The sequence below is a fragment of the Hyla sarda genome, chromosome 4 (genome assembly GCF_029499605.1).
Source record: "Hyla sarda isolate aHylSar1 chromosome 4, aHylSar1.hap1, whole genome shotgun sequence".
Taxonomy (NCBI): domain Eukaryota; kingdom Metazoa; phylum Chordata; class Amphibia; order Anura; family Hylidae; genus Hyla; species Hyla sarda.
The window spans coordinates 287,878,088-287,892,496 of record NC_079192.1 but is presented as its reverse complement, the minus strand read 5'-3'; the positions used below and the strand labels follow the sequence as shown (position 1 = coordinate 287,892,496).

The following is a 14,409-nucleotide window of genomic DNA, read 5'->3' as shown; positions in this document are numbered from 1 at the left end:
CCCCTATCCTATGGATAGGGGATAAGATGTCTTAGCGCCAGAGTACCCCTTTAATAAAAGTTTTAGCTTGTGAAATATTACATCTTTTTTTCGCATGTATTCTACAAGAGAAATTTTTACATTTAAAAGTTCTCAGGGTATTGTTGGGAACATAAACGCTTGTAGTCACCTGCTGCTGATCCTCCAGTGCTGTTCCCACTGACACACAAGAGGAAACTGATATCAGAGAATGGTATCACTGGAATGGCACCAGCAGGGGATTAGCGCCAGGTGACTATGAGTTAGAACAGCTCCCTGAACACTTATAAATGTTAAATAGATCTTCTGAAATACCCCTTTTAAAACAATTGTTGTCCTTCCTCCAAGATTGTATAGGTTTTTAAATATTTTATTGTAAATAATCAGTCATTTATTGGTGTGGAAATATAATGGAAAGCATTTTCTTGTTAAATAAACAAGTTTTTGTATAGTTTACCCTTTAATGGTCTATTCACACGTACAGTATTCTGCACAGATTTGATGCGCAGATTTGACGTGCAGGATTTTCTGCTGCAGATTTTAATGTGAACTGAACACCGCTTGAAATTCTGCGCATCAAATCTGTGCAGAATACTGTATGTGTGAATAGACCCTAAGGGTGTATTCACACGTACAGTATCCGGAGTATATTTAATCCACATAATTTTAAGCAGTGTTCAGTTATTTCGTTTACATTGAAATCAGTGGCTTCATATCCTGTGCATCAAATATGCGCAGGATACTGTACGTGTGAATAGACCCTAAAGGGGTTATCCAGCTATTAAAAACAAATCCCCTATCTGACCTCTGGAACCACCTACAATCTCAGGAACAGAGTTCAAATCTCAATGCTCCGGCCCCTTCTTCTGAGACGTACTTGTCCTGAAAGAGATGGCCTATCCAATTATTTGTCCTGCCTCCATGGGCCATAATTTCTGAGAGGAGTACATCTCAGAAGGTGGGGGTAGGAGTTTTTAGCAGGGAGAATCATGTCCTTTCCTGGAGATCTGCTCAATATCCTCTATCCTCGTGATATAGGATACTTTTTAATTACAGGATAACTCCTTAAACAGATTTTCAGTTTATTGGTCAAATGTGTTTTAGAGCATTTTGCCATACTTTGTGCATCTTTGCTACAATAAGTAGACTACACACAGTATAGGTAAATGGAGAAGATAGTGGAGCATGAATGAAATAATTCCTTTAGGATATTATATTATCTGTCCTGTTATGGTTTGCAGAGCTTCTAAATTGTACCCAGTAAAAAGAGCCAGGTTTATCTGTCATAGGTACAATTGTCTCTTTAAAGCTGGATTTTCACCTTAATGACTTAGTGATGTTTATGTAATACTAGCTGAGTACCCGACGTTGCCCGGTTTTTCCTTCCTAATCCTTGTTGGAGAGGAAAATAAACAAAGGAGGAAGCTTTGGACTTCATATCCTGTCGTCATATATTGTTGTCATATCCCAACCCCACATCCAGACCTCCTATCCCATCCTCATATCTCGACCCTCACAAATGGGGTAGTTAAGGGTTAAATTAACTATCCTATATTTTAAATGGACATATAAGTAACATGTGACCCAAGTATTATCGAAATATCTCCAGCTGTTTGGAAGTTATGCAGTAACATTTAATTCCCATAGATTTGAATGGGACTTTAAACAAAAACCCCGACCCTGGCAATTGGGGGTAAGTAAGGGTTAAATCACCTATCCTATGTTTGTTGTTGACATATAAGTAACATGTGTGCCAAGTTTCATGTTAATATCTTTAGCTGTTTGGACGTGATGCTGGAACATGCAAACATACATACACACATTAAGTTTTATATATATATATATATATATATATATATATATATATATATATATATATATATAGATTAAACTTTTTGTCAAATAAATCTTTTTTTTGTTTATTTGTTAAGGGCCATAATTATCCGAAATGGAGAAATCATTCCTATGTCTTCAGAGTTTACACCAGAATCGGAGCGTCAGAGACTTCAGTACCTAGTAAGTCAGACAAAATGTTACTATGAACTACTGTAGTATTGTTTTTCAAGGTAAAAGAAGAGTTTTGAGGAATATGAGACTATCATCTAGTTTTAAAATGCATATTTATCCAAAATAATGAAAAAGCCAGCAAGCCTTGCATTGTAACTATACTTTCTACTAACCATAGAAGGGATTCTTACATGGTTGTTTCAGCAATTTGTCAGCACAGTTAAGTGGTGTCAGTTGTTGGTTGTCTAGCTTTAAATGAGCTCTATTGTTTCAAACTACTTCCCTCTGTGTTTTTTACCATATTTGTAACACAATTTTTTGACTCCTAACCCCAGAAAAGAAAAACTAACGTGTAGGTAAATAGGTCTTGCTTCCCAACAACCTGCTGTTACTGACAACAATGCCTGCAGAGAGGAATCCGTCTGAAGAATGAACAAGTTTATTCTTTTGGTGGTGGAATTTCAGCGGCGGACGCTCAAATTGCAAAGTGTGCACTGTTCAGAGGAAACCCATTGCCAGCAATGGAACTCTGCTGCACCGAAATATCTGACCAAAATTCCTAAGCAGAATTCCGGTTGGAAATTCCATAGTGTGAACCTAACCTAAGACGTAACCCATAAAATCCAAATCCACAATCGTTCCACCAAGGAGGATAATGGAGCGCTGCCCACGACTTCTTGAATAATAGTATTTATTTGAAAAGGATTATAAAAACGTACTGCTGCAGCCTTGTATTAATGCCCTTGTACATGTTGTGCCGGCATTAGCACAACCACCCGAGGTGAGTCCGTTCTTGGCTCACCTTTTCAATTTGCTATTAGCTTTTGGAGGATATTGCACAAGGAAGCGCCTCTTGTTCTTTTATTTAAGACTTAACCCAGGTACTGGGGATGGTGCAGAGCCAGTACTTTGCACAGGAGAGAAAGAGAGCCTAGGTTGGGTAGCTGCAGTCTGGCTTCCACTTATCTCTCACAAGTCACAACCTATAGTTATATGTAAACATTAGGGCTTTTGTTACTGTATGTTCACAGTGCAGCCTCCTGAATTGAATGTAATTTTTCCCTTCGCTCTACCTTTAGTCTGCAGATTTGTCATTTTCCTCATTATAATTATCTTCAGCAGCAATTCAGTGTTTATTGTACCCCCTTTCAAGCTGTACTGTTGCAGTTTGTGTACTTTGTGATCTATTAGACGTATACTAGCATAGCACCAGCCCATTAAGTGCAGTGTACTTTCATAAGCATAACCGAGAGAAGTGCTGACCTATGATTAGCCAGATATGCATCTCTTATTATAATAGTCTCCCAAGTACATTTTTACAGGCAGGTCCCATAAAGAAAGAAATGAGCAGCGGTGCACATGTGCAGTTTTCCACTCATTTCTTACGGGAGACTGGGTTTCTTGTTTTCAAGTTCATGGGATGGGGTTTGATCCTGTGGCTAGGGTATAACTTTTTTAGATTGGAAAACCCCTTTAATTCTTACACATTCAGAATCGGCCCTATATGAAAAATTATGTAAGTATATGAGTCTACTACACCCCTTTATAACTTGTGGATCTTGTTAAAAATGCAACAGTTATTAGGCTGAACAGTGTGGGTATTAAGGTTATTATCATCACACTACACATTCTTGATGATGGATCTTGTGGTAGACAAGATGCTAAATGCTAACCACTAGACAGTATAGAGCACCTATTCAGTAGATGTGTATCTTGGACGTAATGGACAAAGGAAGTTAAGTTGTAGGGTAGGCTATGTTACTCAATGGATGACAGGTCTGGGGACTATTCTGTCTGACAGGAAATAGCTTCTTCTTCTTATTCTTCTTTTTAGGCTAAGTTTGGTTATTATTTTGAGCCAAAACCAGGAGTTGAACCAACACAGAGCTATAATGCAAAGATTTGCACATTTTCTGTATTTTGGAAATACTCCCGGTTTTGTCTTAAAATGCTACATTTAAACCCATCCAATGAGGCTGAATCCTGGCACACAAACCATTCACTTTTACAAGAGATATTGTCCATGCATTATTTGCACATAAGGATTTATTTGCACAAGTTTTACTTTGTGGCAGAAGGTTCTGATTTATTACTGGATACATAATACAACACGGAAGACTACAATCACAGAAAACCATTATCAATGTATCTCAGGGGAATTGGGTTGATAATGCTGGCAGTTAAGGGTTAAAGTTTGAAGATCTCAAGTCTTTGAAGGGACATTGTATAGATTCCTAGGATGCATCTGTGAATAATTGAAACCTAACCATTTTAAATCCAATTCTAAAAAAGCTGTATGTAGGGCATGACTTTCTGGGAAAGATGTGGGCTGAATGCAGTATTACACAGCTTTTCATTTCATTCTGCCACCTGAGGCACAGAAAACACAAAACGTAATCTTACAATGCCAGCAAATGTCATGCATTAGCAAAGGGCCACTTTCTATGTCCTTGGATCATTCCTTTGCCATCAGCATATGCTGCATATTCTTCTTAATGTTCTACATTGTAATATGCCTTCTGTACAGACACATTTCTGACTTGTACACATTTCGGTCTTGTACACGCTTCGACATGTCATATGGCCAACAAAGAAGTTATAAATGGGCTTTTCCCCCCTAGTGCATGTATGAGCTTGAATTAAAAACGCTGCATCCGGCGATATGAAATACCTCCTGGAAAGTAGGAATTTACCTCCCACTGAGATATTTGCATATTTGTCATTTTTTCATCTCGTCTTTCTCTTGTTTGCTCTTTATATTGACAGGGAACTGCTAACTGTATTTGCATTCCCTCCAGTAAATCGTGTTATGGTGTAATGAGCTCAGGGGAAGAGGAGCAAAAAAAAATTATAAAATCCATAAGTCTCAATAAGAAGCAATCCATACAAAGAAAGCACCGCACTCACCGGGAAATCCATGCAGACTTTCTTTATTCCATACAAAGAGAGGGTGGGTGAACACGGCCATACCGAGCAGGCGGCTGAGACGCCGGAGGCGTCTCAGCCGCCTGCTTGGTATGGCCGTGTTCACCCACTTTCTCTTTTATATGGAATAAAGAAAATCTGCATAGATTTCCCGGTGAGTGCGGTGCTTTCTTTGTATGGATTTATGCTAAGCATTTTGTGCCCTTCCACTTTGCACCACCGGACCCCAGCAGTATGTGTTGTCTCCGCTATATTCGGTGCAACATGCTATATTTGTGGCTAGTGAGTTACACCTTTGCCATGCCGGACAGTACGCATCTGCACCTTTCTTACACATACACTCAATAACAAATAACTTAGCAATGTCGGATCTGGTGCACGCCTTGTTGATAACAGGCCTTTTTTAAGTTATAATGGGGTTTCTTAGGTTTCACTGAGTTGTCTGTCACACGCAGCACGATTTTCCCAATAAAAAAGAAACCTATATCATTTATGTGTGAAGACCGCCTTACACTAAGGCTGGGTTCACACCACATTTTTGCCATACTGTTTTCAATCAGTTTTTCTAAAGAAAAGTATGGCAAAAAGAAAAAAAAAATGGATGGAACAGTATGGGGAAAAAGTAAACAGTATGCGTTTTTAAACCATATACTGTTTTTAAACGTGCATACGGTTCCGTCCGTTTTTATTTTGAAAAAACTAAACATAAGTTTTTGAAAATGTTGTCCATTTTTAATAGGAGGGGTGTTGGGTGGGAACTTTAGGATGCAAAGTAAAAACCGTATACGTTTTCCTGTATGGAATCGTATACATGTGCGTTTCCCATTGACGTCCATGTTAAAAAAAAAAAAAAAAAGTGTGCGGTTGCAGTACAGTTTTTAAACCGGAGTCAAAACCGTGGTTGACCACGGTTTTGTCTCCCGTTTGAAAACCGTACTGCAACCGCATGTTTTTTTATAACATGGACGTCAATTGGAAATGCACATGTATATACTGTTAACTTTTTCCTATACAGTTTCACCCGTTTTTTTTTTTGTTTGTTTTTTCCATACAGTTTTATTTAGAAAAACTGATTGAAAACAGTGTGTCAAAATCGTGGTGTGAACCCAGCCTAAGCAATTATTGGTAAAACAGACCAATTTTTGTAAGATGACAAGCAAGAAAACCCTTGTTCATTGGCTGATCGCTGGGATGGCGCAGCCCTAAAAATCATTGTAAGCTGGCCACAGATGTCCCTGTGTTAACAGGAGATGTCCGCCCGACAGTGATGTAGGTAAATGGCCACATGAATGATCCAGTTCATGCAGTCCTACAAATGCAATAATTGGGCCATTTAAAAGGCTTCTTTTATTAAGTGCTAATCCACTAGATTGGTGCTCGTATCAAGCACGGGTCTGCCCATCTAAAGGGTCCCTAAGATAGACAAGGCGGGGACAGTTATTGTTTCAGCCCTAAGAATGATGAACATTTCCTTGTCTGCCCGCCAGTGAAATTAAGACAAGAACTTTCTGTACAGCGTATTGTAAAGGAATCACATTTTAAAAAGTTATAAAAAATATTTTTCATTATGACATTATTATAGAGAAGTGGAGAGGTTCCTTAAATCTTACCCTGTGGTATAAATGATCCTGGATGGGCACATGGGCACGCCATTGACATACATAGTGGGAAAGTGATGTGAGTTGCACATGCGGTTGGAACGTTTTTATACAGAATTAGTCTACGATCTGTTCCTCTTTACTAAATAGAGACATGTTTGATAGTAGCTTTTTTTAATTTTTATTCTTTTTACTTTTTTGCACACCAGGAGGCAGAACAGTTTTCTACTGTTTTATATGTGTATTACTGTGTTAAACACTAAATACATTTAGTAAACACATTTCTCTATCGGGAATGCAGTGAATCAATCCAGGATCTACTATGTTGCTGTTTATGTCAAGATTCATATCGAAGTCCTGATTTCCTGCTATCATTTCCAGGAGCTAAAATAACACATACGATTGATTATATAAGCTATTCATGCTCGGCTGGGTATGCAGAACCGAATGTCTCACTAATCTTTATAATGTACATTACATGGAATTCAGTCTGTGAAGATCCCTCTTCTTCTTCTTTTTTGCTATGTTTTAGGCTTTTCTGCAGCCACATCTACTCGGAAATGAGTTCACGCACTTAGAATTTCCAAGAAGAGTGCAACGTAAGGAACTGGGCAAGATGATGCTTTACAGGGATTTTAATATGACTGGCTGGTGAGATATTTTATATTTCAACTCTAAGTCACATTGTACAAAGTTGATGGATAAATTAATAATTTGGCTAGGACAGAGAAAAACTTCTATGTTGTTCATAAGTACGTGTATATATGTGTGTGTGTGTGTGTGTGTATGTATGTATATATATATATATATATATATATATATATATATATATATATATATAATCGTATATACTCGAGTATAAGCAGAGTTTTTCAGCACGATTTTTCATGCTGAAAACGCCCCCCTCGGCTTATACTCGAGTGAACTCCGCCTGTCGATCCCTTCTCAGTGGTCTTCAACCTGCGGACCTCCAGATGTTGCAAAACTACAACTCCCAGCATGCCCGGACAGCCATCGGCTGTCCGGGCATGCTGGGAGTTGTAGATTTGCAACATCTGGAGGTCCGCAGGTTGAAGACCACCGATGAAGGGATTGACAGGCGATGATAATGAAGGGGGGGATTATGACGGGGTCTGGATCATGACGAAGGCCGCAGTGGTCTTCAACCGGGCATGCTGGGAGTTATAGTTTTGCAACATCTGGAGGTCCGCAGGTTGAAGACCACTGATGAAGGGATTGACAGGGGGTGATGATGAGGGGGGGGGATGATGATGGGGGTCTGGATGATGACATGGGGTGATGATGTATTTCCCACCCTAGGCTTATAGTCGAGTCGATAACTTTTCCTGGGTTTTTGGGGTAAAATTAGGGGCCTCGGCTTATACTCGAGTATATACGGTAGATAGATAGATATAGATAGATAGATATAGATAGATAGATATAGATAGATAGATATAGATAGATAGATATATATATATATATATATATATATATATATATATATATACAGTGGTCCCTCAAGTTACAATATTAATTGGTTCCAGGACGACCATTGTATGTTGAATCCATTGTATGTTGAGACCATAACTCTATGGAAACCTGGTAATTTGTTCTGAAGCCCCAAAATATCATCCAAAAATAGGGAAAAAAAAAAGTGAGGATTAAAGAACAATAAGTAGATAACTAATACAGATAAAGCAAATCCTTACATATAAAAGTAAGAAAGATCTGCTGGGAGCTGTAAATCACTGTCTATGTCAGTGTTTCCCAACCAGGGTGCATCCAGCTGTTGCAAAACTAAACTCCCAGCATGCCCGGACAGCCGTTGGCTGTCCGGGCATGCTGAGAGTTGTAGTTTTGCAACAGCTGGAGGCACCCTGGTTGGGTAACAATGGTTTATATAGAGGACAGGAGCTTCTTCAGGGTCCTATACAGTACACCCAGTGTCCCAAATGGAGCCGCCCTTACTTGGTGTCCAAAACGAGCAGCTAACCCTGCCACAGGTAAGGAGTAGTACAGAACTTGTAGTTCCTCCCTGTACTGTAGGGGGCGCTACCAGACACCAGTCAGTGCATGCACTTCAGTAATAAAGGTGATTTACCAGTGAATGCCCATTCTAATTGGTCAGTTCCTCCAGATCTGGACTGTCTGTACATTGTATGTTGAGTCTGGTTTCAAGTTACAATGGTCCAGAAAAGACCATTGTATGTTGAAACTATTGTATGTTGAGGCCATTGTAAGTTGAGGGATCACTGTATAATATTTATATTATATTGTACACTTTTAAGAAAGAGCAAACAGCAGGAAGTTGTGGATTCCTAGATTTTCAAAACCTTTTGAAATGACAAGTACACTTTAAAATGTCTTTATCATTTTAGTTATTGTCAAAAGCAATGCTAATTTATTGACATATGTTGTGACTTTTTTTTTTTTTAATAAAGGAGATTAGTTTATTGCAAAATGAAGGCTATTTGGATTGGCAAGAAGCGCTGTCAGGTATTTTGCAGGAAATGTAGTTGCATGGGGCTGATCATGTGGCAGTTCCATAGTCTCTCTGCTCTTACAGTAAAGAATCCCTGTTTGTGATGATGGTGAAACCTTTTCTCTAGATGTAGAGGATGCCCCCTTGTCATAATAATCGGCCGAGGTATAGATAAATCTCTGTACTGTCCATTCATATAGTACAGTATGATTAAATCCCCCCCCCCCCCCCCCCAAGATGTCTTTTCTCCATACTAAAAAGTCCCAAACTTGATAACCTGTCTTGGTCCTTTAATCCTCCCATACCATCAATTATCTTTGTCACCCTTCTTCACCCTCTCCAGTTCAGGCATGTGCCCAGAATTGAGTACAATATCCGAACAGGGGTCTTACTAGTGTTTTTATACAGAGGCAATACTATGTTGATGTCACAAGCCTCTATGCCTTGTCTGATGAATCCCATCACTCTTTTTGCTTTTGCAGCTGCTGCCTGGCACTATCCCCAAGTCCTTTTCAGTAGTAGTCTAACCCAGTGTTTTACCCACTATTTAGCACATACAGTTTTTGGCTTTAGCCCAAGTGCATATTCTTACATCCAGGTGGTGTGGATCTTTAATAGTGTTGAGCGGCATAGGCCATATTCGAATTCGCGAATATATGGACGAATATTCGTCATATATTCGCAAATATTCGCATATTCGTAATATTCTCGTTTTATTTTCGCATATGCGAAAATTTGCATATGCGAAAATTAGCATATACAAAATTAGCATAAGCGAAAATTCGCATATACGAAAATTAGCATATGCGAAAATTTGCACACCAGTCTCACACAGTAGTATTAGAGCCTTCTTTACACCACACAAGCTGGAAGCAGAGAGGGATGATCACTGTGATGTGTACTGTGAAAAAAAATATATATATATAAAAGAATATTCGTAATTACGAATATATAGTGATACATTTGCGAATATTCGCGAATATGCGATATTCGCGAATAAAATTCGCATTGCGAATATTCGCGAGCAACACTAATCTTTAATATGGCACCAAGAGAATGATGTTGACCCATTCTGTACTGTAATTCAATATGCCTCCGACCACTGGGCCCCCTACAGATCACCAGAATGGGGGAGAAAATTCAGCTTTAAAATGAATAGAGTGCACTGTGCATTCACGACTAGTGCTCCATATATTCTCTAAGGGGCTTCTAAGCATGGCCAAGCTTAGTGCTGGGCAGTGTTTGGAAGCTCTCAGAGAAAGTGAATGGGTGCATTCATTACAGGGAACATTTTACCTCTATTCTTGTGATCAGTAGGGGTCCCAGCTTCTGAAGACGAAAAATCAGCAAATTAAAAAAAAAAATGTCTTCCTTCCGTCCCCATTACGATGCCGGTTTCAGCCCTAAGTGACTAGCCTATTCACAAAGGAAGTTGCAATCTTTATGTTCCTTTATGAGACGCTCAATGTGAGTTTATTGGAGCTACTTGTAGAAGGTGACTTCTGGCACACACAGCAAGCAGGGCGTGAATTACCTAGTTACTTTGGAGTATAGCAGACTGGCAGAAAAATAGCTGGCAGCCATTAACCTTTACCATGCTTATGCCGGGAGGGACAAAAGTTTTCTCCAAATTGCTTCTTTTTATTGCGTGCAATAGGAGAAACGTTTGCCTATAGAATGCATAACTATGTTAATGATGCATTTGTTCTCTAACATACCTTTTAAAATGTTATCATTTGGATATTTGTTAAGGTAATGGTTATGTTGTGTATTCGTTCCACTTGATTGACTAGTTTGTATTATTTTAGTCTCATTTTAATACAAAGCTGTTAAATATTTCAAATATGAAATGAATATTCATAAATAGCTTTTATCGATAGGGTGAAAATGCTCCTCTTAACTTCCTTCCCTGAAGAGATGTGTCAGGATGATATACCTCGAAGCATGTTTGATTTGATTGCATTTAATTAAATGTATTAGTATGCAAGAATATATTTTTCTTTCATTGGCGCTTTGTTGAGTTTTGGAGTTCTGCCAAGTGCATAAGCATTAGGGAATTGCTTTATTTCCCTCTTCCAGCTAAGAAGGTCTTTCACTCTCCAAGGATCTGATTAAAAGAAACTTCACTTTCAATGCATTTCAGATGCCTCGCAGTGACCTTTTCTTTGTGAGAGTCTCTGGTTTTTCTTTACAGAAACAAAAAGTGCTTATTAATCTCTGCCAGAATTAGAAAACAAGGAGACAAAAAATGATTAGCTGGATTTCACTTGTGACTTCCAAATCATATGTAATGAAGCGAGAAGGGTGGCGGTCTCACTGAGGATTTATTATGCTTTTAATGTTTTAATAAAAGAGTCTGAAAAGTTGAGATGAAAAAGAGGAATTGCACTGCATTCTGTATTGACCCACTTCGTCCGCAAGTAATTGATCCAAATTAATAGGATACGTGAATAACGTAACTTCCAAAAATGTTCCTTCAACTTCTTTAAAGGGGTTTTATGGTTTTGTAAAATAAAGGTTATACTTTGTGTAGGGAGGAGTTTTCCCATATACCGTATATACTCGAGTATAAGCCGACCCGAATATAAGCCGAGGCCCCTAATTTTACCCCAAAGACTCAGGAAAAGTTATTGACTCGACTATAAGCCTAGGGTGGGAAATACATCATCCCCCCTGTCATCATTTAGACCCCCGTCATTAACACCTCCGTCATCATTACCGTGTCATCATCCAGACCCCCGTCATTAACACCCTCATCATCACCCTGTCATCATCCCCCCTTCATCACCGCCTGTCATAATCCCCCCCTTCATCATCCCCCCTTCATCATCACCGCCTGTCATCATCCCACCCCCCCATCATCACTGCCTGTCATCATCCCACACCCCCCCCTTCATCATCACCGCCTGTCATCATCCCACACAGCCCCCCTTCATCATCCCCTTGTCATTATCCCCCCCCCCCCCCCTTCATCATCACCGCTTGTCAATGTCTGATTTAACAGTGGTTTTCAACCTGCGGACCTCCAGATGTTTCAAAACTACAACTCCCAGCAAGCCTTGGCAGCCATCGGCTGTCCGGGCTTGCTGGGAGTTGTAGTTCTGAAACATCTGGAGGTCCGCAAGTTGCAGAACACTGCGGCCTTCGACATCATCCAGCCCCCCCCACCCTCTCACCCCCTCCACTCGGTGGGACGTTAGGGTGTGCTGGTCCGGGCCACCTGTGCTGTCCATCTTCACCGGGGGGCCTCTTCTCCGCGCTTCGGGCCCGGAATAGAGACATTGCCTTGACAACGACGCACAGGGACGTTGCTCATGAACGTGACTATTCCGGGGCCGGGCCCGAAGCGCGGAGAAGAGGCCCCCCCCCGGTGAAGATGGACAGCACAGATTGCCCGGACCAGCGCACCCTAACGTCCCACCGAGCGGAGAGGGTGGGAGGGGGGCTGGATGATGTCAAAGGCTGCAGTGGTCTTCAACCTGCGGACCTCCAGATGTTTCAAAACTACAACTCCCAGCAAGCCCGGACAGCCGATGGCTTGTGCTCCAACCTCGAAGAGGAAGCCTCTAAAGTTTGGTGGGTGCTTCGTCATCGTACACATCGTCCTTTACCAAAGCCATTCAAGCCTTTGTGGCTAGTGACCTCCTTCTCTGGTTCCCCTTGGAGGCAGTCACCTCAGGCCGGCACGTCTCCTGCATCAGTTACTTAGGAACAAAAGTAGATGGTTGTCCCTCTGCATTTAATGGTGAATTATAGAGTGGAGATGTTTCTGTGCTAAGAAGCTGTTAAAAAAATGTATTCCAGTTCGAGTTCTGGGACTGGTATCCATTTCTGCCTATGTAATGCTGGTGGCTGGATTCAATAAGTATCATTAGTAGAAATCACGAACTGAAAGGGGTTAATGAGATTTATCAGTGTTATCTGACAGCATCAAGGCTCCCATATACATTTAAACATATGTCAGCTTAACCCAAGGATTTAGGTGGGATTGGTCAGCCTTCTAACATGAATACATGATACATGGTTGACTGGTCCCACTGAAATCCTTGATGTTGGTTAAGAGAAGGATTGGGCATGTTAGATTTACACTGCCTGATCCTTTTATTCTTGGGGACCCAAGCCACCAGAGGAGTATGACAGTGACTTATCCCTCTTCCGCCCCCGACATTTTGAACACATGAATACACGGCTAAGCCAAAAATTTTGTATGGAGGATAAGGAGAAATGGTGGTTTGACAAATAAGCCTTTTGCTGCAGCTATCTTATGTATAGGTCTCCTCTTAAAACATACTGCTCTATTCAAGTTTATTCGTAATATGTATAGGATTTTTTTTCCCCAATAATTACTACATAAACCAAAAGGTTAGAAAAACTTACAAATGCTAAATTTTGCTTTGAAGTCGGGGAAAGGCCAGGTCTCTTCTGCTTGAGACTCTTTCCTCCCACACTCCAAGACTTACCTACATAATTCATATAAAGTTGACCTTTATAAGATTGAAAATTGGATTCTGAGTGATTACAGCACGAGTCCTATATAGCATGAGAACTGTCAGGGTAATTTTAGTCAAATTTATTCATAAATCCATTAATACATTTTTAGTTAGTGGAAATGGTAAAACATGTGATTCCATCACTTACAAACAGTGACACAGCGCTTACATAAATAATACTGGTCATACCTTCAGTTATGTACATTTACACTTTAATTTGCAAAAAATAACTTTATTGTTGCCCTGAAGTTTCAGAGGTTTGGTCAATAGACAAGTAGCGTTCAGCTTCCTGCACTGAGCCCTGCTAAAATTAGTGCATGTGTGGTAAGTGAAGTCCATCCCAGACCGAATGCTGGTGGGGCTTCAAAGCAGAGAGGTGTTTCAGCCCAAGGGCACAAGTGTCTTTGACACTTCACGGTCACAATAAAGTAATCTTTTCCATTATACATAACTAATAGTATGCAAAACAAGAGAAAGAAACTGAGCCACCAAACAATATACATAAGAAGAAGTTATATTAACATCCTGGCCACGATAAATTCCAAAAAAGGAACAGAAATAAAGTGCTAAAATCAGTAGGCATTAGGTAAGTACAGATTACATGTAAAAAAATAAATAAATAAAAAAAGCACACTCCCAAACATGATCATACCACAGTAATCCTCCACTCCACCTGATAACCCCTTTAACTTGTTATTGCTGATTATATTATTGATGATTATATTATCACTCATTTTGTGTACTATCGTGCTAATGTAAATTATAATATTAATTGGATGAATAATAATAAATTAAGTTGTAGCCTTATGGGATATTTAACATACATGTTCCAGCAACCAGGATTTATCATTGTTTCTCTATGCTGTGGCAGTTCTGTACTTTCTCTTGA

General features: G+C 39.8%; 1 protein-coding gene across 2 annotated transcripts in view; it reads left to right on the top strand.

The window, feature by feature from the left end:
• Positions 1–14,409, top strand: part of PPM1H (protein phosphatase, Mg2+/Mn2+ dependent 1H) — a 140,179-nt gene that overhangs the window by 88,145 nt on the left and 37,625 nt on the right. For both annotated transcript variants that reach the window (XM_056574465.1, XM_056574466.1), the window contains 2 exons: positions 1,950–2,034; positions 7,081–7,199. In XM_056574465.1, coding sequence (XP_056430440.1) covers positions 1,950–2,034; positions 7,081–7,199 — 204 coding nt within the window. The remainder of the gene's footprint in view (positions 1–1,949; positions 2,035–7,080; positions 7,200–14,409) is intronic.